General features: G+C 39.2%; 1 protein-coding gene across 1 annotated transcript in view; it reads right to left on the reverse strand.

The window, feature by feature from the left end:
* Nucleotides 1-25,235, reverse strand: part of LOC116574970 (translation initiation factor IF-2-like) — a 44,056-nt gene extending 18,821 nt beyond the window's left edge. The window contains exons 1-5 of the mRNA XM_032316008.1: nucleotides 25,155-25,235; nucleotides 23,956-24,528; nucleotides 23,677-23,780; nucleotides 15,536-15,559; nucleotides 14,218-14,387 (exon numbers count right to left, since the gene is read on the reverse strand). Of these exons, the coding sequence (XP_032171899.1) occupies nucleotides 14,218-14,387; nucleotides 15,536-15,559; nucleotides 23,677-23,780; nucleotides 23,956-24,528; nucleotides 25,155-25,235 (952 nt within the window). The remainder of the gene's footprint in view (nucleotides 1-14,217; nucleotides 14,388-15,535; nucleotides 15,560-23,676; nucleotides 23,781-23,955; nucleotides 24,529-25,154) is intronic.
* Nucleotides 25,236-27,967: the final 2,732 nt, after the last annotated feature.

A 27,967-nucleotide genomic window follows, 5' to 3' on the forward strand; every position in this document is an offset into this window, starting at 1 on the left:
ATTCTACTTTCTAATCCCCATTCCTACAACATATGCACCAAGAAGATATTTCTCAAAATAATCACCAATAAACATACAGAGTTTTCACATGCATATTGGATCTTTGCCCAATATTCTCTTCATTCAATACATCTTTCTTTCTTTCTTTTTTTTTTTTTAAGATTTTATTTATTTATTTGACAGATAGAGATAACAGGTAGGCAGAGAGGCAGGCAGAGAGAGAGAGAGAGAGGAGGAAGCAGGCTCCCCGCTGAGCAGAGAGCCCGATGCGGGGCTCCATCCCAGGACCCTGGGATCATGATCCGAGGTGAAGACAGAGGCTTAACCCACTGAGCCACCTAGGCACCCCTCTTTCTTTCTTTCATACTGATTGATTTCTTTCTTTCCTTCCTTCCTTCTTAAGGTTTTATTTAATTGACAGAGAGAGAGGGTGTGTGAGCACAAGCAGGGGGAGTGGCAGGCAAAAGGAGAGGGAGAAGCACGCTCCCGGCAGAGCAAGAAACCCAGTGTGGAGCTCTATCCTAGGAGCCGGGGATCATGACCTCAGCCCAAGGCAGATGTTCAACTGACTGAGCCACCCCAGTGCCCCTCAATACCTTTTTCTTTGGAGTAAGTCTGTAAGAAAACAAAAGTTAGGTATTAATTTTAACCAAAGGTACTTTAAAAATAAACATCCAGAGAACGAAGAGCTAGATTCGTTATTAGCCATTTCGTTATAATACGTTTGAGTAACCTTAGAACCAATGAGGTCTTCTCAGGTTGGTGTTTGCTTCTAAAGCAAACCTTCATCGGCAGCCAGGGAAGGGCTCTGCAGTCTGGAAGGCTCAGACCATTTTTGTCCACTGCCTGTGCTCGGCTTAGCTATGCCCCATGGCCGCGTCTGGCTAGATGTGAGAAATTTGGAGCCGTCTTAGTGTATATGATGCTGGGAAGGAAGACACAGCTGGGGGAGGAGGGAGAACAGGCCCTTCAGGGTCAAGCGCATCGAAATGCAGCTGCTATAGAAACAATTACACAAAATAACAAAAATCAAATCAAATTGCTCACGTGTGTGTGCTATTTACTTGTCTGAAATTACCTGCTAAATGATGTTAGGTTAAAAATGAGCGAAGTGAACAACTATTCAATTTATACTCAACCAGCATACTTTACTGATCCATTGTACCAGTAAAATGTTTTAATAATTCAGAACCATAAATTATTATTAATGTTATTTGTATTTGCTCTTACAGCATTCATTTATCTAATGATTGTCTTGGACGCTCATATCTTACCCTTCACAAAACACCCAGAGAATGCTATTGCTGTAAATTAGGTAGTCAATTAATTACAGGTATTACTATTTCAAAGTTTTTTTGGGGGGAAAAAGAGTGGTAAAAGTATAAAGAGATAGAATCCTTAAAATTCATTTTTACTATTTGTACAATGACTTGGGGGAAAACATTTCAAACATTCAGTTCTATTGTCACATTAGGCTAGAAAGTAAGTCTTGTTCAACATCATGCAATTACCAGGCAGCTAGCTAAGCAGGGGCTCAACTCCAGGTGTCTCCAAAATCAACTCTCCTAGTTATTATTGGCAGGGGTACCCTGGTCTTGGTGAAAGAAGAATAAAGGGGTTAGAGTGGTGTTGTCACATCAGAAGGAGGCAAGAAGTCTGTCGAGCAGACTCATACCAGTGAAGGGAAAAAGATATCAGGGAGCTCTCTTAGACTTGAAACACAGCCTTAGGACTTTAAAGGTATTAAGTCTAGCATTCTAGAAAGAGTGGATACCCCTCTAACGTTAGGAAACTAGTTAACCAAATTAATAACACCAACGGTGAAATACCAGATGTCAGCACAATGAGGCGGGCAGTGAAGAACACAGACAAGACTGTAATCATGGTTCAGAGAGGATGGAACAAGGAATTGTAGTAGCAGAAAGCTTTGACAGGAGGGCTCAGGCTGGACGCAGAAGCAGTGGGTTGGAAGGAGCTCTGCAGCCAGGATTCCTGGTTCCAATCCCAGGTTTGAGCCCTGCCATATGTATAACCTAGCCATCCTCAGCCTCAGTTTTCCTCTCACTAAAACATAATAGGCTGCTTATAAGGCCGCTGAGAGATTAAGTGATGTGCAATGCACGTGAAGAGCTTAGTACAACGCCTGGCACGTAGTGAAAGTTCAATATATGACCGAATGCAGGAGAAAGGAGGGTTTGATGCAGGATGATGTGGACGGCGGTGGTACCATTAAGAAAACCTGAAAACTCATAAAGAGGACTTGGGTGATTCTGATGGAAGATGTCTAATAAAAGCAGCTGATAATTATGCTTGGCATATAAAATGGTGAAAGTAAGTTTTTTTTTTCTTTTTTAGATAGAGAATATGAAAGAGCACGAGAGTGGGATGAGGGGCAGAGGGAGATGCAGACTCTCCACTGAGCAGGCAGCCCAATGAGGGTCTTGATTCCAGAACTCCATGATCATGACCTAAGCGAAGGCAGTTGCTTAACTCACTGAACCACCCAGGCGCCCTGAAAGTAAGTTTTTAGGATTGTACATTAAGTGTCTTAACATTGCCCTAGTAACCTGTGGGAGGTTGCAGTATCTTTTATTTTTCCAGACAGCAGGGGGCTCCCAGGTACTGGGAAGCAGTAAGCAAGTCTATTTTCTGTACTTGGCTCAGTTAACTTTCTTACTGCTGGCAAAAGTAAGCTGGCCTCATCTGATGGCATGGTTAAAAAGAAGTTGTATAACTCTAGAATCATAAATGCACAAATTTCTCTATTAGGTATCTGACACCCACTGAACCTTATAGAGTTGGAGTGTATCTCAGCCAGGAGTTTAACGTCCGTCCGTCCTTCCTTCCTTCCTTCTATCCGTCCATCCATCCATCCATCCATCCACCCATCCATCCATCTTCCCTACAGCATTTATGGAATAGCGGGCTAAACCCCATGAATAAGGCAAGATGCCGTATCAGAAACTCACAGGTTAAAAGGGAAAACAAAGGAATAGAGTCTAGCATAAAACGGAATTAAGAGCTGGAGTTACAGATACAGCAGTGGGAACACACGGGGGGAGGTTGTATTCCTGCCTATAGGGAATTTGAGGACAGCTCATCATAAGAGCTGGGCAAGGCCAGTGAGAAGGGCATTCCACACAGAGGAACAGCACATGTGCAAAGGTGTGGAGGAATGAAAATGTGTGAGAGGGGCGCCTGGGTGGCTCAGTGGGTTAAGCCTCTGCCTTCAGCTCAGGTGGTGATCTCAGGGTCCTGGGATCGAGGCCCTCATTGGGCTCTCTGCTCAGCAGGGAGCCTGCTTCCACCCCTCCACCCTCTGCTTGCCTCTCTGTTTACTTGTGATCTCTGTCTGTCAAATAAATAAAATCTTTAAAAAAAAAATGGGTGAGAAATGTTCCAGGAGCAGCAAATGTAGTTTGTAGAAAAGGAACAAACAGGATAAAGAGAAGTCAAGCTTCAAGTGAATAAAGAGCTCATGTCTGAATATTTCAAGTTCCCTATGACCTTCACATCACTATTTAGTAGAAAACTAGGGTTACAGAGCTATGGTTCACGAAATCACTGATTCTGTAATTCTAGACATGGTATTTCTCAGCGTGTTTTTCAGTTACTAATTCTTTTCTTCCTCATTCAAAGAGTCGTGTCTGAGAAGTCACTTTTTTCTCACCGTCTAACTTTGATGTCACATTTTTTTAAGATTTTTTTCTGTAATTAAACAAAGGTTTTTTTTTTTTTTTAAAGATTTTATTTATTTGAGAGAGAGCAAGAGAGAGTGGCAGAAATAGTGACAGAAAGCATGATGGGAAGGAGAGGGAGAAGCAGGCTCCCTGCTGAGCACGGAACCTGACATGGGGCTCGATCACAGGACCCTGGGATCATGACCTGAGCTGAAGGCAGATGCTTAACTGACTGAGCCACCTAGGTGCCCCCCAAAAAGGAAATTTTAAGAAAGTGAGTATCTATATATTCTTACTCTAACCTAAAATAGCAAACAGGTAGTATCCACTCCAGGCACACAAGCTTCATGTTCTTTGTTCACATCTAGCACTTACCTGTCCTAAGCAATGTGAGTGTACCTGTAGCCAAAGAAATTAATAAGTCATCTAAGAAGCCAGGTCTTTGTGAAAGCTTTAGTCTAATCATAAGATGAGTTTAAAGCAAAAGAGATGCTGTTGTTTTTATGAGTGGAGTCGTTGTAGGCATGTATGTTAATTTTGAGGATTGATGGTTTTCAAGACTGGGAAATTCATTTGTTCTACACTGAGTGTGGATTTGAAGGGATGGAAAGAAATAAAATATTAGTAAGGACAACCTAATTAATAATGGTAATAATAAAAAAGCAACAGTGACAAGAAAAAAAATGTCCCCACTAGCATCTAGAGCACTGTGCAGATAATAAGTGCTCCAAAAATACTTGAATAAATGAATGTTAAATGAATATTGATTCTCAGCCCCTTACCTGCACAAACATTAAAGTCAGTGTGACTGGGGCCACATGACTTCAGATGCGAGGCTGTTTCAGTGTTGCATAAAAGCCAAGCCTCTGCTTGGTAGCGCTGGTGGTTTTTGATTTTTCTTTTTTTTTTCAAAACAACAAATTGCAAGTTGAAGTACTGTTTGTTTCTTCTTACCTTCATGACCATTTAAAATATCAGGCTCTTTTTCTCTGTTACATGCATCACCATTTCTTAGGCCTTTTTTTATTCTGTGTTTGCCAGAAGTGGTCAATGTGGTTAAGACTCTGTTTAAGTCTTCCTTCAACAGAAGGATTCCATAAGAAGTAATATGGATGTGTAAATCAAGGGTAAGAAGAAATGCCCTTCATTTCCCCATTCAAAAGGGGGGAAAGAGTGACTATTAGAGTTCTTTTAGAAATTCTGATTCTCTTTCTGATCAACTCAATATGGTCAGATGGAAGTGGTCTTCTGGGGAAGAAAATGGTCTTTTTCTGCCTGATGGAGAAATGGAGAACGCTTATGTGTTCCCAATAAAACCCACTTAGTTCTGTTGATATATGAGGATTGCTAGGTAAGTTGTAGCTAAATGTTGCCTTGTTTTTTCCTACTAGAAACTTAATGTTAACATGAAGTTTAACATTTAATATTAATGCTATTTAATTTTAATTTAATGTGTAAGGAATTTTTTTTGGTTAAACTCTTATGTGTTTAGGGTTGTAGAATTTGCTTATTACTTGTCAGGATAGATTCTATAAAGAATATAATAAAGAAAATGAAGAAATTATGTTTCCCTCTCTAGTCAGAGGTTTATGAAGAGGATCTCAGGTCTTGGGGTTCACCAACTCCTTCTGATAAATGGAGAAGGAGCATTATGAAAATGTTCTTGTGCAGACAGACTTATACAGTATATGTGGTATTCTTTAAAAAAATAAACTCATATAAATACTATAGGTGTCTGTTTTTGAATTAAACAATGGAGCTTGGCATTATGCATCTGAAGGTTTCCGCTGGCTTCCTGTATTTACCAATAGTACAGAGGGATCATTTGCATACATCCTACCAAGCCCACAGCACTTTGGGTGAGTTTTCCAAGTCAGGTAAACCTTTCCTATTGTTTATATTGTTATCTATGCCAAAGATGAGCGAGTGACTCAATGGAAAGGAGGTCTTGCAGCATATTGCTGCCAAGATTCTGGAACATATCTATTTAGGAGATGTAAATTTGGGACCCATTCAAGAAGCAAGGAAAAAAAATACAGGATAATGAAAAGCTTAAAGATTTATATTTTATGTCTATATATAGTATTTAAACTCCAAAGAGAAACGATGATCAGTTAAATGTCAGAACAATGAATCTGAACTTTCAGGCTATTTGATGCGGTGCACTGATATGTCTAAACTACTCCACAAACATTTGTTACAGGCTACCTCCTACATCGCTGGTAAAGAAATCCCAGGGAGTTAAAATAGAAAGGATTCTGACTGACTTCTCTCTCTTTTTCTTCATCCATATTATTTTTATAATACATGTAGCACATATTTGTTGTTAAAACTGAAATAAAGAGATATGCAAATTAAAGAACAAGACTCCTGTCTTTGTAACTCCAGCTCCTAGCCCCCTAGGAACCACTGCTGATGGTTTTGTGTTTATTTATTCAAACTTCCTTTTAAATGCATATAAAAACACATCTACTTATAATTTATTAAAAAAAATATCATCTGACACATATTCCACAGATTACTTCTCTTTTGATAATATTGTATACTTTTTACCATGACAGCACAGAGATCTATCTTTTAAAAATTTAAGTCTATGGAATTCTGAGCGTACTGTATCGGAATACTATAATTTATTAAATATTTCTCTCCATTGTGTTATTTAGGAATTACTTCTGCTGTTAGTATCAGAGACTCAAAAAAGAAAAAAAAAACCTGTTACAGAAACACTAGAAATTTTATCTCTCTCATAGCAAGAGCTAAGCAGTCCTGGGCAGAGGTGATGACCCATGTCTTTAGGAATAGAATGCTTTCAGTGTTCTGATACTGAGTGTGGCTCCCATCCCCAAAGGAACATCATGGTCCCAAAATATCTGTTGGAGCTCTAGCAATCAGACCTTTATTATAGGCAGGAAGAAGAAGTGGACGGCAAGTAACAGAAGTTATACGCCAGGAAGTCAGTCCATTTAAAAAAAAAACAAAACTCTTATACAAGTTTCTATAACAATTTCTGCTGGTATATCATTGTTCAAATATTATCACACAGCCATCCCTTTCTACAAGGACTTAAGAGAAATGTAGTATTTAGGGGGTCACGTGGACACCTCCACCAATCAGGGTTTTTTCACTAAGGAAGAAGGGGAGAATGAAGGTTGAGGGTATTTAATTAAGCAATTTCTACCACATTCATTATAAGTTTATAATTTTTGCTATGGAAAATGGAGCTGCAAAGAATATCCATAAGCATATTTCTTTTTATGGTATTTGCTTCATTTTTCTCTTGCAACTCCTGTTTTTGACTTTGACTCTATTACTTATCTTCCATTATGTTATAGCCTTTCATTAGTTAGAATGTCACCCATTTTTCTGTTTTTTTTTTTTTGTTGTTGTTCAAAAACACAAGTATTCTAATCTCTTTTAAGTTTTACCCCCTTTTTCCCCCTATTTAACTTTTCCCCTTTTTGGTAAAAGCAGAATAATAGGTTAAGGTATTGATGTTTGTACATGAAAGAATGACAAACTGAAAGTGTCCCACCTGCCCTTTATTAGTTAATTGACAAGACAGTCCAATGGCTGAGAGCACAGACTGGGTATAACTTTTTACTCTCTGATTTTCCTTGTGCCTTATTCTTTATATCTGTAAAACATTGTTAACCTTGGTACTTAAGACACAGGGCTGGTGTGAAGATTGAAAGTAAAGTGCTTGGAATAGTAGCTAGCATGAAGTAAGTGCTATGTGTCTTGAAGGTTGTCAACTACTGTCTCAGTGAAGTAAAAAAAAAAATAGTTTATATGTAGAATGATGGAATGCAGGCACAAAGAGAAGGTGACTGGTGTTCAGAGCCCGGAAGAGTTTTTGTAAGGGATTTGAGATGGCCAAAATTGAGTGAGTTGAGCAATATTGAAAAGACAGCTGAGGTCGGGAATCATGTACTTGTGATGAACATGGGCATATGGTAGTACTTGACTGCTTGGGAACAGAAGTGAAGACAGTGGACAAATAGATAAAATTAGGGTTGAGATTGACTAGATAGGGTTGGCAGAAGGCCAGAAGTATGGAACAATAGAATAGATGGTGCTGATATGAATTAGAGGAAGTTCTGGCTGGGAAAGGAGAAATATGAAAGTGGGACTTCCTTGATTTCAAACATTGATTTCTCTTGAATTGAGAGGTAGGGTAAATGATGGATAGAAAGAAGGATATGCCATCAAAAGAAATGAAATCTTGCCATTTGCGACAACATGGATGGAACTAGAGCGTATCATGCTTAGCGAAATAAGTCAAGCAGAGAAAGACAACTATCATATGATCTCCCTGATATGAGGAAGTGGTGATACAACATGGGGGCTTAAGTGGGTAGGAGAAGAATAAATGAAACAAGATGGGATTGGGAGGGAGACAAACCATAAGTGACTTTTAATCTCACAAAACAAACTGAGGGTTGCTGGGGGGAGGGGGTTTGGGAGAAAGGGGTGGGATTATGGACATTGGGGAGGGTATGTGCTTTGGTGAGTGCTGTGAAGTGTGTAAACCTGGTGATTCACAGACCTGTACCCCTGGGGATAGAGTATTATGCCTCCATCAGAAAGGATGAATACCCAACTTTTGTAGCAACATGGACGGGACTGGAAGAGATTATGCTGAGTGAAATAAGTCAAGCAGAGAGAGTCAATTATCATATGGTTTCACTTATTTGTGGAGCATAACAAATAGCATGGAGGACATGGGGACTTAGAGTGGAGAAGGGAGTTGGGGGAAATTGGAAGGGGAGGTGAACCATGAGAGACTATGGACTCTGAAAAACAATCTGAGGGTTTTGAAGGGACGGGGGATGGGAGGTTGTGGTACCAGGTGGTGGGTATTATAGAGGGCACGGATTGCATGTAGCACGGGGTGTGGTGCAAAAATAATGAATACTGTTATGCTGGAAATAAAAAAAAAAAAAAAAGAAAGAAGGATATGGACTGAGTAAATTCCATAAATTCAGTAAATTCAGAATTCAGGCTTTTAAAGGTATCATTCTGAGTGATAATAAATTCCTAGCAGGTTATGTGAAGTAAAACAAATGCCAGGGATGCGCATCAGGGAAATAGGGAAAATCAACGATTCCACTCAGTTTAATTAAATTGGCAACTGATGGCCACCTTGTATATGCCAATGAAAGTGTTCTGTGTTCTTGTGAATAAAATAAACACACTTCTTAACCTCAATTTACTTACCATTTTGCAGAGTGGAGGACTGACTGTGAATGAAATATGAAGTGGGATTTACAATTACTCAAGGGCACTACAAACAGACAAGAAAATATCAGTGGGCCAAGAGCCAAAGTCTGCAATGAATGTGGAGAAATAGCCTAAAAGCCAGTGCGTGACAGTGACAAAGAAGATGGTATAATGATATCTTCAGAAAGAGGTTGATGAACTCAGACTGTAGAACACTGGATGTAAACTGTGAGTTGTTAACATGTCTACCTTCATCACTAGACTCTGAAATCCTTTAGAGCAGGGACTAGAGCCATACATGTTTATATACCCTTTGAACTCTTGGCACACTGTAGCACCTAAATCAGCATTTGAATTGTCACCAAAAAAAGAGAAGAAAAATTATTGATACTTAAATATACTATAGTTGACCCTTGAACAACATGAGTGTTAGGGATACAAATGCCTTGCACAGTTGAAAATCTGCATATAACTTTGACCCCCTCCCCCAAAACTTAACTACTCTTAGTCTATTATTGACCAGATAACATAGTCAACTAACTGTTAACTAGTCAACTAACACATATATTGTATGTTTTATGTATAACAGAGTGTATCCTTACAATAAAGTAAGCTAGAGAAAAAATGTTATTGAGAAAATCATGAGACACCTGAGTGGTATATATTATAGACATAAAATTCACAAACACATAGAAATTAGCACACTCTTGAATAGCCAACGTGTCATCTTTCTATTTGCAATGACATGGATGGAGCTAGAGTTTATTATGTTGGGTGAAACAAGTCAGAGAAAGACAAATACCATATGATTTTACTCATATGTGGAATTTAAGAAATAAATGAACAAAGGAAGAAAAAAGAGGGAGGCAAATCAAGACTCTTAACTGCAGAGAACAAACTGATGAATTTAAGAAACAACAACAACCAAAAAGAGAGAAAGAGAGAGAGACAAAGACAAAACAAGAAAAAACTCTTGACTATAGAGAACAAACTGATGGTCACCAGAATGGAAGGGGATGGGGGGATAGGTTAAACAGGTGATGGGGACTAAGGAGCGCACTTGCTATGATGAGCACAGGGTGTTGTACAGAAATGTTGAATTACTATATTGTACACCTGAAACTATTATTACACTATGTTAGCTAACTGAAATTTAAGTAAAAAGTTAAAAAAACACACAACCCCCCCAAAATCCCAATAGCATTTTTTAGAAGAAAAAAATTCCTAACATTCATATGAAATCACAGAAAACCCAAAATAGTCAAAGCAATTTTGAGCAAGAACAACAAAACTGGAGGCATCATATTTTCTGATACTGAAACATATTATAAAGTTACAGTAATCAAAGCAGTATGGCGCTGGCATTATATATATATATATATATATATATATATATATATATATGGAATAGATAGAAAGCCTTGATAGAAATAAACATGTATATAATTATCAACTTGTCTTCAACAAGGGTGTGAAGAATACATAATGGAGAAAGGATAATTTCTTCAATAAATGGTTTTGGGAAAACTGGATGATCACATGTGAAAGAACATAATTGGACCCTGATACCATACACAAGAATTAATTCAAAATAGATTAAAGACTTCAGTGTTAGACATGAAACCACAAAACTTATAGAAGAAAACATAGGGAAAAGCTTCTTGACATTGGTCTTGGTAATGATTTCTTGGATATTACACCAGAAACACTAGCAAGAAAACCAAAAACAGACAAGTGATATTACATCAAAGTGAAAAGCTTCTACACAGCAAAGAAAACAATCAACAGTGTGTAAAGATGGTATGTAAAAACCTACGGAATCGGAGAAAATATTTGCAAACTATACATCTCATAAAGGATTAATATTGAAAAAATACAAGGAACTTACAAATCAGTAGCAAAAACCCAAATAGCCTAATTAAAAATAAACAAAGGAACTGAATAGACATTTCTTTTAAGACAACATTCAAATGACCAAATATATGAAAAGGTGCTCAACATCACCAATCATCAGGAAAATACAAACTAAAACCACAATGAGATATCACTTCACACCTGTTAGAATGGCTATTATCTAAACAAAACTAAACAAAGATAACAAGTGTTAGCAAGAACATTGAAAAAGGGGAACCATTGAACTATTGGTGGCCATGTAAATTGTTAAAGCCATTATGTAAAAATTGGAGGTTCCTCAAAAATAGAACTACCATGGGATCCAGCAATCCCACTTCTGGGTATATATGCAAAGGCATTTAAAATAGGATCTCAAAGTGGTATATGCACTCCATGTTCACAGCAGCATTTTCCATAATAGCTAAAACATGGGAGCAAACTTTATGTCCATTAATAAAGAAAATGTAGTACACACACACACACACACACACACACACACAGTCACTGTAATATTATTCAGCCATGAGAGGAAAATTCTGCCATTTGTGACAAGACAGATGAACCTAGAGGACATCATGCGAAGTGAAGTAAACCAGAAACAGAAGGACATATTCTACCTAAATCTAAAATAGTCAAATTCATAAAAATTGAGATTAGAATGGTGGTTTTCTGGGGCTGGAGGAGGAGGTAATGAGGAGGTATTAAAGTATATAAAGTTTCAGTTATATAAGATGAGTAAGTCTTTAAGATCTATAGCATAGAGTTTATAGTTAACAATCTTGCATGATTCACTTTAAATTTTGCTAAAAGAGTAGATCTTATGTTAAGTGTTCTTATCATAAATAATAATGATGATGATAATGATAATAATAAAAGAGGAAAGGAGTAAATTTTGAGAGGTCATGTATATGTTTATGGCATAGATTGTGGTGAATGTCTCATGGGTGTATCCTTAAGTCCAAACTCATCGAGGTGTATACATTAAATATGTTCAGCTTTTTGCATGTCAATCACGTCTCAATAAAGTTTTTTTTAATAAAAAAAGTTTAAATATCTTAAGGAATCTCCACACTGTTTTCCAAAGTGGCTGCACCAACTTGCATTCCCACCAACAGTGTAAGAGGGTTCCCCTTTCTCCACATCCTCTTCAACATTTGTTTTCTGTCTTGTTAATTTGGCCATTCTAATTGGTGTAAGGTGGTATCTCAATGTGGTTTTGATTTGAATTTCCCTGATAGATAATGAGGATGAACATTTTTAAAATAAAGCTACTCTACAGCCCTGCAATTGCACTAGATGTAGTGAAAAGAAGGGCCATATGCACCCCAGTGTTCATAGCAGCAATGTGCACAATAGCCAAACCGTGGAAAGGAGCTGAGATGTCCTTCATTCATCTGTTGAAGGGTTTTGGAGGGGAGGAGGGTGGGGGTTGGGTGAGCCTGATGGTGGGTATTAAGGAGGGCACGGATTGCATGGAGCACTCAGTGTGGTGCATAAACAATGAATCTTGGATCACTGAAAAAATAAAATAAAATTTAAAAAATATATATAAATAAAATAGAGTTCATATGCTGTTTAAAAAAGTTAAAATAAAACTTATGAACTTAAAATAAATATTTATTATCTGAAAATGTCTGTGTTCAGTGATCTAGTAGTCTCTCTTAAGGATGCAATCAAGGTGTTGGGTGGGCTGCAATGTCATTTGAAGGCTTGACTGAGGGACGATTCACATTCAAGCTCTTTTACATGGTTGTGCCAAAATTTGGTTCCATATGGCTGTTCACTTGAGGGCTTTCGTTCCTCAGTGGCTGCTAGCAGGGGCCTTCCACTATTCTTTGCCACATGGGCCTCCTCACTGGTCAGTTCACAGCACAACAGCTGGCTTTCTCCAGAAGAAGCAAGAAAGGAGTCAGCAAGATGAAATTCAGTCTTTCCGTAACATTATCTTAGAAATGACATCCCATTCCAAGGGACCACTTTATTTTTTTTTTAAGGTTTTATTTATTTATTAGAGAGAGAGAGATCACAAGTAGACAGAGAGGCAGGAAGGGAGAGAAGGGGAAGCAGGCTTCCCGCTGAGCAGAGAGCCTGATGCAGGGCTTGATCCCAGGACCCTGAGGCAGAGGCTTAACCCACTGAGCCACCCAGGTGCCCCACAAGGGACCAATTTAAAGGCTGCCTATTTCAGGTGCTAAAACTGTTTCTGGCAATTACCACCATTTCAATTTAAATTGTGTCATCAGTCACAAAAGGAATGCATTTGTTAACTTACTTCCTTGCTTGGGTGGTCTCCATCAGTGCATTCCACTAAGTACAGTTCAACAAATGTATGCTGATTGGATATTTTGATTTTTACTGAAAAGAAAGTTTAAGAAGGTAGTAATGTCTTCCAGCAGATACTGCTTCTTAAGTACTTATAACGATTCTTAGAATTGACATTGCCAAAGAAAACAGTGAACTTGTGTATCTTATGCTAAAATATAAATATATTTATTAAAGTTGTTTGGACAAATTTGACATTTATTCTATGTCTCAAAAGTCTTGAATGTCACAGTACATAAAAGGTCCTACAGAAAATTCCCGTAAGTTTTCTAGTTTCTACGCTTTTCTGGTGTCATGTTTAGTTGAATCTTAAGACTGTAATTGAAATGTCTTCAAGATTCAGAGCACAAAGACAAGATAAACAGTCAAAGCTATATTAAAAGAAACATACCCTTTTTACTCGTGGTAGAAATGGAGTTGTGATATTCTTCTCAGACTACAAACTGACAGTCTATACAGTATCCTGTATATGAGCTTTTACATATTCTGTCAATAAAACCCAGTTACTCTTATGTATATTTCATAGATGACTTTCATAAGTCATTTAAAAACATCTAACAAAGGAGCAAAAGTATTTAGAGAGATACTAGATATTATTTGCACCTTTTAGCAAGTAGATTTTTCTCATTTGGGGCAAATAGGCTTCTGTACACCTCTTTAGCAATTATCCAGTAAAACTTCTATTTACCAGAACTCAGTCCCCTGGATGCTTACTTTTGTACACTTCGGAAAAGGAAATAAATGAAAAGGAGAATCTGATTATCAGGGCTTTCCAGAAAACAAACACACTAGCCTCGTTGAATCACTACATATATTTACTACTCAAACTATATACTCAGGACAGGCCAGCTTCCTCTCTGCATGATGATATCTTTGTTTCAGGACCCACGGTGAAGGAACTGCCTGCCTTGGGACAGTGATGGAAAAGAAAAGGCAGACTGTGTGATGGCATCTGAAGAGGTCAGTGGGAAACCACATATGTCCTTTCTCTTCACTACTGGCTTAAGCAGGTTCAGGCCAAGCTGGAGAGGTCGGTAGAGTGGAGAAATACAATCTTCTTACCACAAAAGAAAGAGAATCCTTTAACAATAACACAACTCACCAAATACGCTTAGAAGATGTGATGGGACTGAGATGATTAAATGGGTCCCAGATGACCACTGACAATTTAAAATCATCAGCCAACCCACTGGATGGGCCTCGTGAAGCTTGATTTCACTGCCGTAGCGCAGAGCTGATTCCGTTGCCCTTGCAATCTTAGCACCTGTTCTCCTGGATTTTTAGATTATGTAGTATTGCGATATTCACTGATGCAAAGTACAGAAATATATCCCTATGTCAAGAACCTCAATCACCTCCCTTATGTGAGATGTTAGAATCAGATTGATGAAGGCCCTACTTGGTTCAGTGCGCTTGGGTGCTTTAGCTAATCTACTCAGCAACCAAGTGAGGAAGACTACTCCCATTTTACTTGTGAACAAACCCTTGGAGCCGGACAGCTGACACAAAGTCACATGGCCAGCAACAAGTGAAACTGGGATTTGAAACTAGAATTGTGACTACAGAGTTCTGGGAAATTGAGCTAGAGAGACAATGACTAGAGAGTTTGGACATTCCGCAACCAATAAGGAATGTTTCCCTGTCATTTGTTAGCCAGAAGACAAGATGACCACATTCCTCCACAGGCTTTTTAATGACTCAAGACAGTACACTGTTCACTGAAAAATTACAAGTATTTGTTTTAAGGTTTATAAGGAGAATCTCCTCTCTCTGAACCCCATAGAAGTATTTCTTTCGTTTTGCACAGAGCACTCAGGGACATTCTGTTGCAGTGGGAACAGTCAGTGTCCATTGCTCAAAAGAGTAATTGTCAGTGGATGGTTGAAGAGAAAACAAAGAAGTGGAGGCAGATCTAAGGTTCCCAGGGCACAGCTAAAAAACACATAAAAGAACTAGGAGTCAGGTTTCCTAAGGAAAGATGAACAGGCAGGAAAAAAGGTAGAATGAGTTGCGATGAAGGTAAATATTAACTGATGAATGTATATAAGGGGATTTAGAGAGACTATGCCTTTGCATAAGGAATTTAAGGCTTTTATTTGACTGATGTTCTACATGAAACAGGAGTAGCATCTGTGTATTCAATCTCCTGGTGCTGAAAAGACTATGAGAACATAGCCTTGTGAAAGGAAAGGGTGGAAACAGAATGGCACTCGGGCTAGGAAAGATCTGGTCTAGGTAACTGGAATAAACAAAATTTTTAGTTTTAATCCCCTTTAGCTGAGTTTTAAGAATTCTGCAACTGTATATTGCTTGATGTGCTATAAGGGAAAGACTGTAACCCTTGGAGCCACATAGATCTGGTGTCAAATCCTATCTCAGCTGTTTCCCTGCCTACTATATGACCTTAGCAAATCTCTTACCTTCGTTGAAACTCAGGTTCCCATCTGAAAACAAAACAAATCGAATGCAGAGTTTTTGTGATGATTAAATAAGTTGTATACCAATGTCTATCTATGCCATATCTGTGCCTATGCTATATCTATGTCCAAATATACATCTGACTCTGTACTTGTATCTATGTCAACATCTATCTAATGTTGAAGAGATGCTCTACGAATGTTAACTGCCTTCTCCCCCACTGTATCAATTAACTAGTTTTATCAGTATTTGTTAAGTATTTGTTTTATGCCAGCATTGTGCTAGTTTCTAGAGACGATGGAAAGGTGATGAAGATCCAGACATTGTACATAAGAAAAGAAAGGGAGAAAGGGACATAGAGACCACATGATTCCAGATCTGACACGGTTTCAGAAAGTTGGCGAGACTGCTGGTCTCAGGGACTGATAGATAGCTTGTTGTATTTGGGGCTGATGTCATGTCCTGTCAATGAACGATGTGATCCGCTTTGTATAAATGCATTGATAAAATATGCTACAAAGGACAGTTCTTTTTCTTTTTTCTTCTTCTTCTTCTTTTTTTTTTTTTTCATTAGAGGATTCTGTACTCTTTTCAAGCAAGCCTGACTTACCACTTTGGAGTCACTGTGGAGAACTGCCTCAACCTATATGACATTTCATGTTTGTTTTAGGTGCTTGCCTGGTCAGCTCTTTCCTCCTTCTCTGTTATCCCTTCTTCCTTTCCCATTGTTCCTCTGCCTTCTTTCTCTTTCCTGCTCTTCTTTTCATTAACTTAACAAAATTCTATGTGGTACCTACTAAGTGCTAGACATCACTTTAGGCATTGGGGATATAGTAATTAACAAGAAAGTGTCTGTTCTCATGGAGATTATGTTCTATTAGGAGAAAATAAACAATAGGATAGGAAACAAACAAATATGCAACAATTGGTATGTTAAGAAATAAAAAGCAGGATAAATATAAAGAGAATGACAGAAACAGAGCTGGGTGTACATTAGATGAGGGAGGCCTCTCTGATGAGGCAACACTTGAGCAGAGACCTGAACACGGGGAACTAGCCATCTAGAGAATCTAGGCAAAAGGAACAAATCCGAAAGCCCTGAGATGAGAACAGCATAGAGACAAGGTGGCTGGGGTGGAGGAAGGGAAGGAAAGGGAAGAAGGAGTTGAGATCAGAGAAATGGAAGAAATTCCATATGCAGTGAATTAGGAAGAAACTTGTAGGCTATGGCAGAACATTGGACTTTATTCTAAGATGGGAACACATTGGAGATTTTGAATGAAGACGTGACATGATCTGCTTCAAGGAGAGCAAGGTAGGGAAGGAAAATAGGGGGATTATGCAGGAGGGATATCTGGTAGGACCCTATGCCAATAGTCGAGATAAAAGGGAGTGCGAAGATTAGTCTAGAATGGTAGGAATTGGATGTTCTTTGAATCTGGATATATCACAAATTAGAGGCATACTGATGAATTGCATTTAGAGTGAAAGACGGAGAAGCAAAGAGTGGGTGATTCCAAATTCTGTAGTCTGGGTAGCTGCCAGAATGGAATTTCCATTCCGTTGGGGTGGGTGGGACTGAAACTAGAATATAATAAGGGATGTGGGGAATCAAGATTTAAGAATGAGATATAGTAAGCTGAAAATCCGAGTTAGAAGAGAGATTGGACCAGAAGAAATTTTGAAATGTCAGTATACCATATAGATAGTAATAAAAGCCATAGAACAAGACAGGTATTCTAAGTATTAAAAATTCGAGGATGAGAGGAATCAGTAAGCAAGGCTGAGAAGGATGTTGGGAAAAACATTCCTTCAGAAACCACTGCCCTTCATCGCTTTCTATCCAGTGTCTTAAAGTCTGTTCTATCATATACTTTGTTTCTTGTTTGTTTCAGAATAGAAGATAAATCTAGTTCACATTGCTCTGTATTTACAAGGCACAGAAGCTGTGTCTTTGTATCTAATGTGGATCTTTTTTAGGAAGAATATATTTGGTTCCTGGTTTTGTTTAATCTATTTGAAGATCTCTATTTTTTCGTTGGAAAACTTAGTACATTAATGTTTAATATTTTTTTAAAAAAGATTTATTTGACACAGAGAGAGAGAGAGAGAGATCACATGTAGGCAGAGCAGCAGGAAGAGGGAAATGGGGAAGCAGGCTCCCTGCTGAGCAGAGAGCCTGATGTGGGACTCAATCCCAAGACCCCAAGATCATGACCTGAGCCCAAGGCTTAACCCACTGAGCCACCCAAGCGACCCTATTTAATGTTATTTTGATATGATCTAATTTAGATCTACCATTCTACTAGTTATTTTATGTTTGTCTCCTTGGTGTTTTGATCCTCTGTACCCCCTTTCTTGTCTCATTTTGGATTAATGTTTTTAGAAGAACATTTTAGTTTCCTACTGGCTTTTTAAAAATATACTTCATTTTTAGAGCAGTTTTAGGCTCACTGAAAAATTAAGCTGTAAGTACAGGGAGTTTCCAGGACCCCTGTCTCTCCCCACCTACATAAACACCCCACCTTTAACATCTTACACCAGAGTGATACATTTGTTACAACTGATGAACCTATATTGATATCATTACCATCCAAAGTCCATGGTTTACATTAGGGTTCACCCTCGGTGTTATATATTCTTTGAGTTTTGACAAACGTATAATGACATGCATCTACCACTGAAGTATCATACAGAATAGTTTCACTGCCCTAAACATCCTGTGCTCTGCCTATTCATCCCTCCCCGCTAACTCCTGGCAACTGCTGATCTTTTCACTGTCTACACAATTTTTCCTTTTCCAGGAAGTCATATAATTGGAATTATAACAGTATACACCCATTTTAGACTGGCTTCTTTCAGGTAGCAGTATGCATTTAAGGTTCCTTTATGTCTTTTCATGGCTTCATAACTCATATCTTTTCAGCTGAATAATATTCCATTGCTTGGATGTGCCACAGTGTATCCACCCACCTACTGAAGGATGTTATGGTTGTTTCCAAATTTTGGCAATTACGAAGAATGCTGCTATAGACATTTGTATTCAGTTTTCTGTGTGGATATATAAATACCAAGGAGCATGATTGCTGGATCATTGGCTAAGAGTGCACTTAGTTTTGTAAGAAACTACCAACTATCTTTCAAGATGGCTACACCATTTTGCATTCCTAGCATCAATATAGGAGAGTCCCATTGTTCCATATCCTTGCCAGCATTTGGTTTTGTCAGTGTTTTAGATTTTGGCCATTTTCATTGTTGTGTGGTGACATTTCATTATTGTTCTAGTTTGCAATTCCAAAATGACTTATGATGAATATCTTTCCATATGCTTGTTTTCTGTGTACCTTTGGTGAGGTGTCCAGATCTTTCACCCACTTCTTAACAGGTTGTTTATTTTATTGTTGTGTTTTAAGAGTAATTTGTATATTTTGGATAAGTGTTTTATCAGGTATATTTTTTTCTAAGTATTTATTCCCAGCTTGTGGTTTGTCTTTCCACTTTCTTGACAGTATGTTTTATAAAGCGGACATTTTTTAACTTTGACATAAAGTTTGGGTTATTATTTCTTTTATGGATTGCATCTTTGGTATTTTTTTTTTTAAAGTCATCACCATATCCAAAATCATCTAAAATTTCTTTTGTCTTATCTTCTAAAACTGTTATAATTTTGCACTTTACATTTAGGCTTATGATCCATTTGAGTTGATTTTTGTGAAAAAAGGGTGTAAATCTGTCTAGATTCATTCTTTTGGCATATGGATGTTCAGTTCCCGCACTATTTATTGAAAACGCTGTTTTTTTTCTCCATTATGTTGCCTTTGCTCTTCTGTCAAAGACCAGTTGCCTATATTTACGTGGGTATATTTTTGGGCTATTTTGTCATGCTGACCTATATATCCATTCTTTTGCCAATACCGCACCCTCTTGATTACTGTAGCTTTATATTTAAGTTTTATAGATGGAGTGTCAGTCTTCAAATTATGCTCTTCTCCTTAATATTATGTTGGCTTTTCTGGGTATTTTGAATTTCTGTATAAACTTTAGAATCAGTTTGTTTATATCCACAAACTAACTTGCTGTTTGGGATTGCACTGACTCTATAGACCAAATTGGGAAGAACTGTTATCTTGATAATACTGAGTATTCCTATCTATGAACATGGAATATCTCTCCATTTATTTAGCTAAGTTTTGATTTTTTCAGCAGTTTTCTAGTTTTCCCTATATAGATCTTGCACCTATAGCTTTATACCTAAATATACTCTCTCTCTCTCTCTCTCTCTCTCTCTTTTTTGTACTAAGGTAACTGGCAATGTGTGCTTTACATTTCAAATTACAGTTGTTCATGACTGGTATATAGGAAAGTGATTAACTTTTGTATATATTCACCTTGCATTCTGCAGCCTTGATGTAACTGCTTCTTAGTTCTAGGAGGTTTTTTGATTTTTTTTTTCAGATTTTTCTACATAAACACTAATTCTATAGTTTTTTTTTAGCTTTATCTCTTTGCACTATTTTTCAGTAACTGTGCTAGGCCTTAAAATATATGCCTTTAATGTTTTACAGTGCACTTAGGGTGAAGACCAAATCGCTTTACATAAAACATATAACTCCATTTATTCCCAAGACTCCTCATAACCATGAGTTTGTTCTCTACAGTTAAGTCTGTTTCTTGGTTTGCCCCTCTATCATTTTCCCTTTGCTCATTTGTTTTGTTTTCTTAACTTCCACATATGAGTGAAATCATATGGTATTTGACTTTCTGTGACTGATTTATTTCATTTAGTATAATACTCTCTAGCTCCCTCCATGTAATTGCAAATGGCAAGATTTCATTTTTTTTAAAGATTTTATTTATTAGACAGAGAGCGAGACAGAGAGCGAGCGAGCACAATCAGGGTGAGTGGGAGAGGGAGAAGCAGGCTCCCCACCAAGCAGGGAGCCCATTGAGAGACCCAAGCCTAGGACTATGAGATCATAACCAGAGCCAAAGGCAGATGCTTAACTGACCAAGCCACCCAGGTGTCCAAGATTTCATTCCTTTTTATGGCTGTGTAATACTCCATTGTGTATATAGACCGCATCTTCTTTATCCATTCATCAATCAATGGACACTTTGACTGTTTCCATAACTGCCCGGCTCAATTGGTGGAACATGTGACTCTTGATCTCAGGGTTAGGAGTTTGAGCCCCACGTTGGTATAGAGATTACTTAAAAGTCATTTTTTTTTTAAAGAGGAATGAGAATCATATATATATATATATATATGCATATATATAATATATAATATATACATATCTGACATTTACAATTTCTTATAACCCTCATTCCTTTCTAAACATCTAAGTTTTCCTCTCTTGTTGTTTTACCTCAGCCTATGGTGTTTCCCTCAATATTTCTAGTTATGCCAGTAGGCTGATAACAAACTTTCTTAATTTCTGCTATATCAATGCATGTTTATTTTGCCTTTGAAAGATATTTTTACCAGATATACAAATATCTGTTAAATTTTTCCTTTCTGAATCTAAAAAATATTGTCCTAGTATCTCCTGGCTTTCAGTTTTTCTAATAGGAAATTAGCAGTTGTTTGAATCATTGTTTGCACATAAGTAACATATCATAGTATTCCCATGGAAGTAAAATATATCTGCAAAGTTTTTGAGATTCTATACTTCAAAAGGTGGACCCTAATTCCCCTCCATTTGAATGTAGTCCAGACTAAGACTTGATTCTAATAAACAGAATATGGTAGAAGTGAAGCTGTGTGACGTCTAAGAGTAGGTCATAAAAATGTGGTTTAGAATACATATAAAGAGACTTCATCTGGATTTCTCTTGATCTGCCGCTCTGTCTGTTCTAAGGGAGGGTGGGCATTATACCATGTAGACACTCAAGCTGTTCTGGTAAAGAGTTCCCAAGGAGAGGAACTGAGGTCTCCTGCCCACCACCAACACCAGTGCCCACAATGTGAGTGATACACCTAGGTAGATCCTCCAGCTCCAATCACATCCAGCTTCGGAGGACCATAGTTTTGGTGACATTTGACTACCATGTTATGAAAGTTCTAGGTCATAACCTTAGCTGTTCTCAAACTCTTGCTCACAGAAAATGTGAGAGATAATAAACATTTATTGTTGTTTTAAGCCAAGAAATTTTGGGATACTTTGTTATAAAGCAATGGATAAGTACATTTCCTAACTCAAATGTCTCTACATGTTATAGTCACTCTAATTTACCAATGCTTCAATTTATTTCTATAAAAAAAAATGTAAAATTCAAGATGCACTATAGCTGAAAAAAATCAATCTATGGAAGAAAATTACTAATTTTTGGTAACACCAGCCTATTTTAAAACACCATTTTGTCTTTCTGGTTTACCTTTGTAGCCTGAGCATACTTGGTATATAAGAAGACATTAAATAAATATTGCTGAATGAATGAATGAATAAATTTACTAAGCTTCTGGAGGGCAAAAACTGTTTCTTATTCACCCTTTTTATTGTCCTCACATGGTATAATGCTTGACACTGAATAGGTCCCATTCACTGTTGAATTAAATCAAACTTAACAGAAGTTCTTGTTGAAATAAATAATCTAGAAGTGAAAAATCATGGCAGAAGACTCATTTTAAACATTTATACTGCACATTGACTCGTGCTTATTTTGAAATCCCTATCACCAAAAAACCCCAAACAAACAAACAAAAAAAGCTCCCAGATTTATATACTCTGTTGGTTCCTTGTAGATTTTATGGATTTTTATAATTTTCACCAGTAGAACCAATCTTCAAGTGTTTCTAGAGAATCTTTATGAAACAATGTATATAATGATACACATTTGATTGTGCTCAGGTTGTAAACTATTATATAAAGTGTTGAATTAGGCAAGTTAGCTACAGAGGCCTGGTAATCTGAATTCCTTCTTATCTAGTCAAGTCTTATGCCATTTTAGTAGAGCTGAATTTTATGAGCATAGGGAGTTTGAACACTCACACAACATGTAAATTGAGCAACTACTTTCGATTCTTGAAGAGGTAGTGTATACCTAGGTGTGTTCCTGTGGTTTATTGCACAAACCAGACTTCCTAGGTGCAACTCTTTACTAGATCACTTAACCAGTGTTGTGATCTTTGCCATATGGCTTAACCTCTGCCTAAGTTGGCCTCATCTGTAAAATGCAGAAATGAATAGTACTTACCTCACAGAATGTTGTGAATATCAAATGAGTATCACAAGAAAAGTGCCAGGGTGCCTGGGTGGCTCAAGGAGTTAAGGACTACTCTTGACTTCAGCTCAGGTCATCTCAGGGTTGTAGAATGAGCCCCACAACAGGCTTTGTGCTCAGTGGGGAGTCTACTTCTCTCTTTGCCCCCCCCCCCCCCACTCTTGCTCTCTCTTCTAATAAATCAATCTTTAAAAAAAGTAAAGAAAGAGAAGTACCTGGCACATAGTAGGCTCTGATAAAAATTAGTCCTTATTGCCTTCAATGCCTATCATGGACCTAGAATGTTGCAGGGGACTCGTAGTTCTTTACTAAACAAAGGAGTAACTAAGATAGGAGTATTGTGGATACATCTATGCCACCTTTTGGAGGGGTAGGGAACTGTATTCATGAAAACACAAAAGTTTTATTTGTTTATTCCTTTTAGAAATTCTCCGTTAGATCAAGAAGCTGCAGCTGATTATACTTACAGAAAGAGGATATATAAGAAATAGTGGCAGATGATTACACCGAATTGGGAATTATAAGACAACACACTTTTACAAGACAAAAAAGAGAATTTTTAACCCCTTCGTAAACGCGAAAGTGGCAGAAAGGAGTCAAATATAAAAAGCAGCACAGAGTTTCTGACTATCAGAATGCTTTCTGCACCGCTGGGCACGGGGAAAGACGATTCTCTCTAGCTTAGAGAGACAAGCTTCTCCCACTTGACTGTGAGCAACACCTGTAGAGAGGTAAGGAGCCTAATTAGACTTTAAATCCCCAACGCCTGGCACAGTGCCTAACCCAGAAGAAAGCCAGAAAAAAAAAAGATCTTAAAGGAAGAGAGTATTAAATAATCAGGGCAACCGGGGCAGCCTTTGCAACAAAATATTCTACCTTTGGTCTCAAACTTTCCAAGTGTACCTCAACTTCCACCTACCTGGATAGACACAAGTCTTCCTTTGGAGCACTCCAAGGAGCAAGAAAAGTGATCCGGGGCAAATCTTTCCTCGGAGTCAAGGGGGCCCGCTCCTTCGGTTGTTGCTAAGGATGGGAAGAAGGCCCCACATGAGGCTGGGCGGAGTGGAGCGCCTTGCGAGAGGCTGGCCCCAGCGGCGTCCCACTTGGCAGGGGTCCCACCGGTCCTGTCGGCTCCCCCCGTCCCCGCCCTCCCTCCCCCGCTCTAACTCTCGCTCTTGGAAGGCAACGGCCAGCGTACGTGCCTGGAATGGGAGCCGGCGTCTCCGAGATGGGCCCCGAGGACTCCCACCGCCGCGGACGGGCAACGGCCCCCGGACCCCCGGGGGTCCCAGGCAGTGACGGGCCGTGGCCCCCCGCCCCCCGTCCCGCGCGCGGCTCCCCCGGGGGCAGCAAGAGCGTGAACCGCCAGGAGGAGGCCCACGCCGCCGGCCCGCGGCTGGAAGACCTCAGGCGACGGCAGGCGCGCGCCTGGCCGCGGACCGTGCCGCGCGGGAGCTCCGGGCGCCCTCGAGCGGAGGCGGGGCCGGAGGCGGAGGCCGAGGCGCCGCGGGACCCTCCGGGCACCGAGCACGTCGGGACCGCCCTGGCCGGGCTGCGCGCCGAGCTGGTGAGCGCGCGCGCCGGCGGCGGACCCCGGGCACAGCGTCGCCTCCCTCCCGCCCTGGGGCTCCAGTGCCGCGTGGGCCATTCGAGGGCTTTCGAGGCCTCGGGGAGCTTTTCCCGGGAAGGAAGAGAGGAGAGTGAGCAGAGCCCCGGCCGTCGGTCTCCGGGGCCGCTCGCCGGCTCGTGTCCCCACACGGTGCTGACGCGCCTACATCCCCAGCGCCATCTGGGAGGGGTGGGGTGGGGAGGGGAGGGGGCTCGCGGGACCCGGGGTGCTGACACCTGCCCGGGGCGGAGTCTGCTCGTGACACACCCAAGACCCCCGTAACCAACCCCTCCCCGACGTGTTCTGTATTTTTCTACCATATAGAAAGTTGCCTGTGGGGGTGGGGAGCAGGTGGAGAATAAAATTCCCAACAGATAAAGGTTCAAATTCCCTTGTTAAGACACACACGCTCTTCTAATTCCTACTGGCCCTATGACTTTAGGAATGGTAATGAGTAACTCCGGGATTCAGTTTACTCATCTGTAAAATACAGATAATAACCTCATAGGATTGCTGCAAGGATTGCATGAAATAATACTATATAAAGGACCTACAGCATAGATACTATTCAATGGCTTTTATTATGAGGATAATTAAAATTACCTAAAGACTGTACAAAAAAAAAAAAATCAAAATTTTTTTTCCAGAAAGGAGTCAGGGAATTTCACACATACACTGATGCTCTGTTCCTGGGCTATAGGCCATGGTCAACATCTTGGTCAACATTTTCACCATGGTGTATGACTGGTCATGAGGAAGAGGCAGAAGAGTGTGGAGGCTTTCTTTACCTTAATACCATGACTGCTAGAAGAAGCAGTGTCTGATAAAAGGCTGTAACCAGACTTCGGTAGGAATCCGCCCACAACCATACATGTATGTCCATGTATTGTGCGTTAGGGTCGTCGTCGTGTAAGGGACAATGATGAACAGGTTCAGTTAATTTAGAGACGTTGCTATTTATGTCATTTATGCTGTTATTTGTTGTGAGGATTGGTCTTAATAGGATGCAATCATTTCTAGGGTCGGTGAGTGAATTTCAGGAGTTGCATATACTTAAAATTGTATGTAAAATGTGAATAAAAAATTGTATGTAAGACGTGCATAAAGAACAATTGGGCAGCTGGCAGTAAGGGTGGCATGGAGACAGTGCCAGGAAAGGAAGCTGGAAGAGCAGGGCAGGACATAGAGAACCTTTGCCACACTGGAGGACTGAAGCTCCCTGGAGGCCTGGGCCAGGGGCTTTCTGGGCTGGTGGTTGTGTTGTTACTCTTCATTTGCTCTATGTTCATTTGCTTTATTCTTTGCAAATTCTTACTCTCAGAAAGGTGGTTCCAGGTGCTGAAGAATGAAGACAAATGTGGCAGAGGAGAACGGAAAGAAAATTTTATCCAATGACTTTACTTTGTAAAGTGGGGGAAGGGAGGACCAGTATTTGCTTTTTCACTCACAGAACACCCTGGTTCATCCTGGCGTGGTTTCTGTTGATGAGGTGATGAAGGGTTTTAGGCAGAGAACAGGGTCCTCATGTATTAAATAAGACCTAATTACAGAAATTTGCAAATACTTAATTATTCTCAACTGCATAACAAAGATTATGTTGCATTAAGCTTTGTTGGGAAGTCTTTTAGGTAAACTGCCCTAGAGATTTATTTTTTAATACATGAAGACCTTCATAAACCCCCACCAAAGGAGGGTATAAATCAGCCTTGCTGTATAACAGATTTCACTCTAGAGTGAAATTGTTAGATTATATAAGTACATATAACTGTACATGTGCCTCTAAGGTGTCATTAAGTGTTTTTGCTCGACAGGGAGACCATTTAAAATCCTAAAAACTTGAAATGACAAGTAATCAAGTAAATGGGCCCAGATCTTGAAAGCTCAGGTGGCCCTGGGCAGTTAGTTCTCCTGTAGCTCAGAAAGCTCATAAAGATAAATGATTTCATTGCAGATCACATGCCATTGCTTGAAAACAGCCTTCCATGCACAGGAATTTCTCATATGGACAGCTTTGTGCGTCAGCTATTTTTGTTTTCGTTTCAAGGCCATTTCAAAAACGATTTGTATATCTGGATTTTACCTTGTCTCATAGAAAGTCAGTTTTATGGCCAGGCCAAACAGTCAGAAATGGAGAATCAGATGACAAATACATCTTTTTTGATATCTTATTTTCCTTTCCCACAAAGTCCTTATTTTTCCTGTGCAGAGAGCTGTTTCATCTGATCTGTTATCTCAGGCTAATAAAAATCCTTATTCTTTTTCTAATTTTTAGCTGGAAATGCGTTTCCAAAACCACCAGCTGGCCAAAACGTTGCTGGATTTAAACAAGAAAATGCAACGACTGAAAAAGGAGTATGAACTGGAAATTGCATCCAAATCTCAAAGCTCTGAACATAACGTTGGGAATCTGGAATAAGGAAGTGCACACTTGAAGATCTGGACCCTAAAAACAACACAGACAACTCCAAAAACAATTCTGATTGTAACATTATGGATGCTCTAAGATTTTAGGGGCAGTTTGTAGGCCAACAACTTAGATGCTGCTGGGAAGTGACAGAAAGCATTTAAGAGAAGGGAGAGAGAAAATGGTGTATTATCAAGTTTTAAAGTTATATAGTCATAGTTTTGGCTGGGAAATTCAAGTGAAAAAAATGCAATGAAGAAGGCCTAAGTCTGGTTTTTAGCCTTCTATCTTGTGCTACTTCAATTTCCTGGCATTACCAGAACTTTTAGAATCTGTGCATGTTTTTATTTGATTATTCTTGGTTTGTCTGTCCAGTTAGCTTTCAGTGTCTCCGCCTCTCCACCCCCCTTCCCCCCGGCCCAGTTTTTATTTAGGAATTACTTCTACCTAGACTCTAACCATACCCTTAGGGAAGAGTCTTCCAATAGGTATGCCCTGCCTCCCTTAGATAGAATCTCGCAGATCAAGACAGACTGATCAGCTTGTTCTACAAATTTCTGAAGTAGAACTAAGGGAGTGGATGAGTATTCCCTGTTGGTAGAAGGCTTGAGATTGGTAGAAGCCTTGCAATGAGGGGCTTGGAAGCTGCAGGTGGCCAACATGTGAGAAAGTGCCAGCTGCAGTGGAGGAGGTGGAAACTGCCCCAGAGTGCACAAAAGTCATGGGAAGAGATCATCTTCCTTGTCTTGAGGTTGAGCTGCATAAAATCCCAATGCTTGCTGTCATCTGGATACATGAAAATATTCTCATATCCTCCTGAAGAAATCTCTTTCTGCCTAAGGCAGTTCAGTTGAATTTTTATGCCTTGTACCCCAAAGATTCCTAACACAATTCCTTTGTTCAGTTTTTAGGAGTTAAGGTGATTCATGTTGAATTAGAATATCTATCTTTACCCTAAAAGTACTGCCTCTGTAATGCACAAAATAAAATTAATAAGAAAATAATTGCATACCTAAGTGATATTCATAAAGGTCGTTATCTGTAAAAATAAAAAATTAATGTATCCTTACTTTTTTTCCACTAAAAGTGAATTATACAAGGCTTTTGGTACTTTCTTTCCTCTGTAAAACTGAGGTATTACTATGTTCAGCCTACAGGACACTGTCAATTAAGCCGTGGTTGGCATTCTCTCTGACC

The sequence above is a fragment of the Mustela erminea genome, chromosome 16 (genome assembly GCF_009829155.1).
Source record: "Mustela erminea isolate mMusErm1 chromosome 16, mMusErm1.Pri, whole genome shotgun sequence".
Taxonomy (NCBI): Eukaryota; Metazoa; Chordata; class Mammalia; order Carnivora; family Mustelidae; genus Mustela; species Mustela erminea.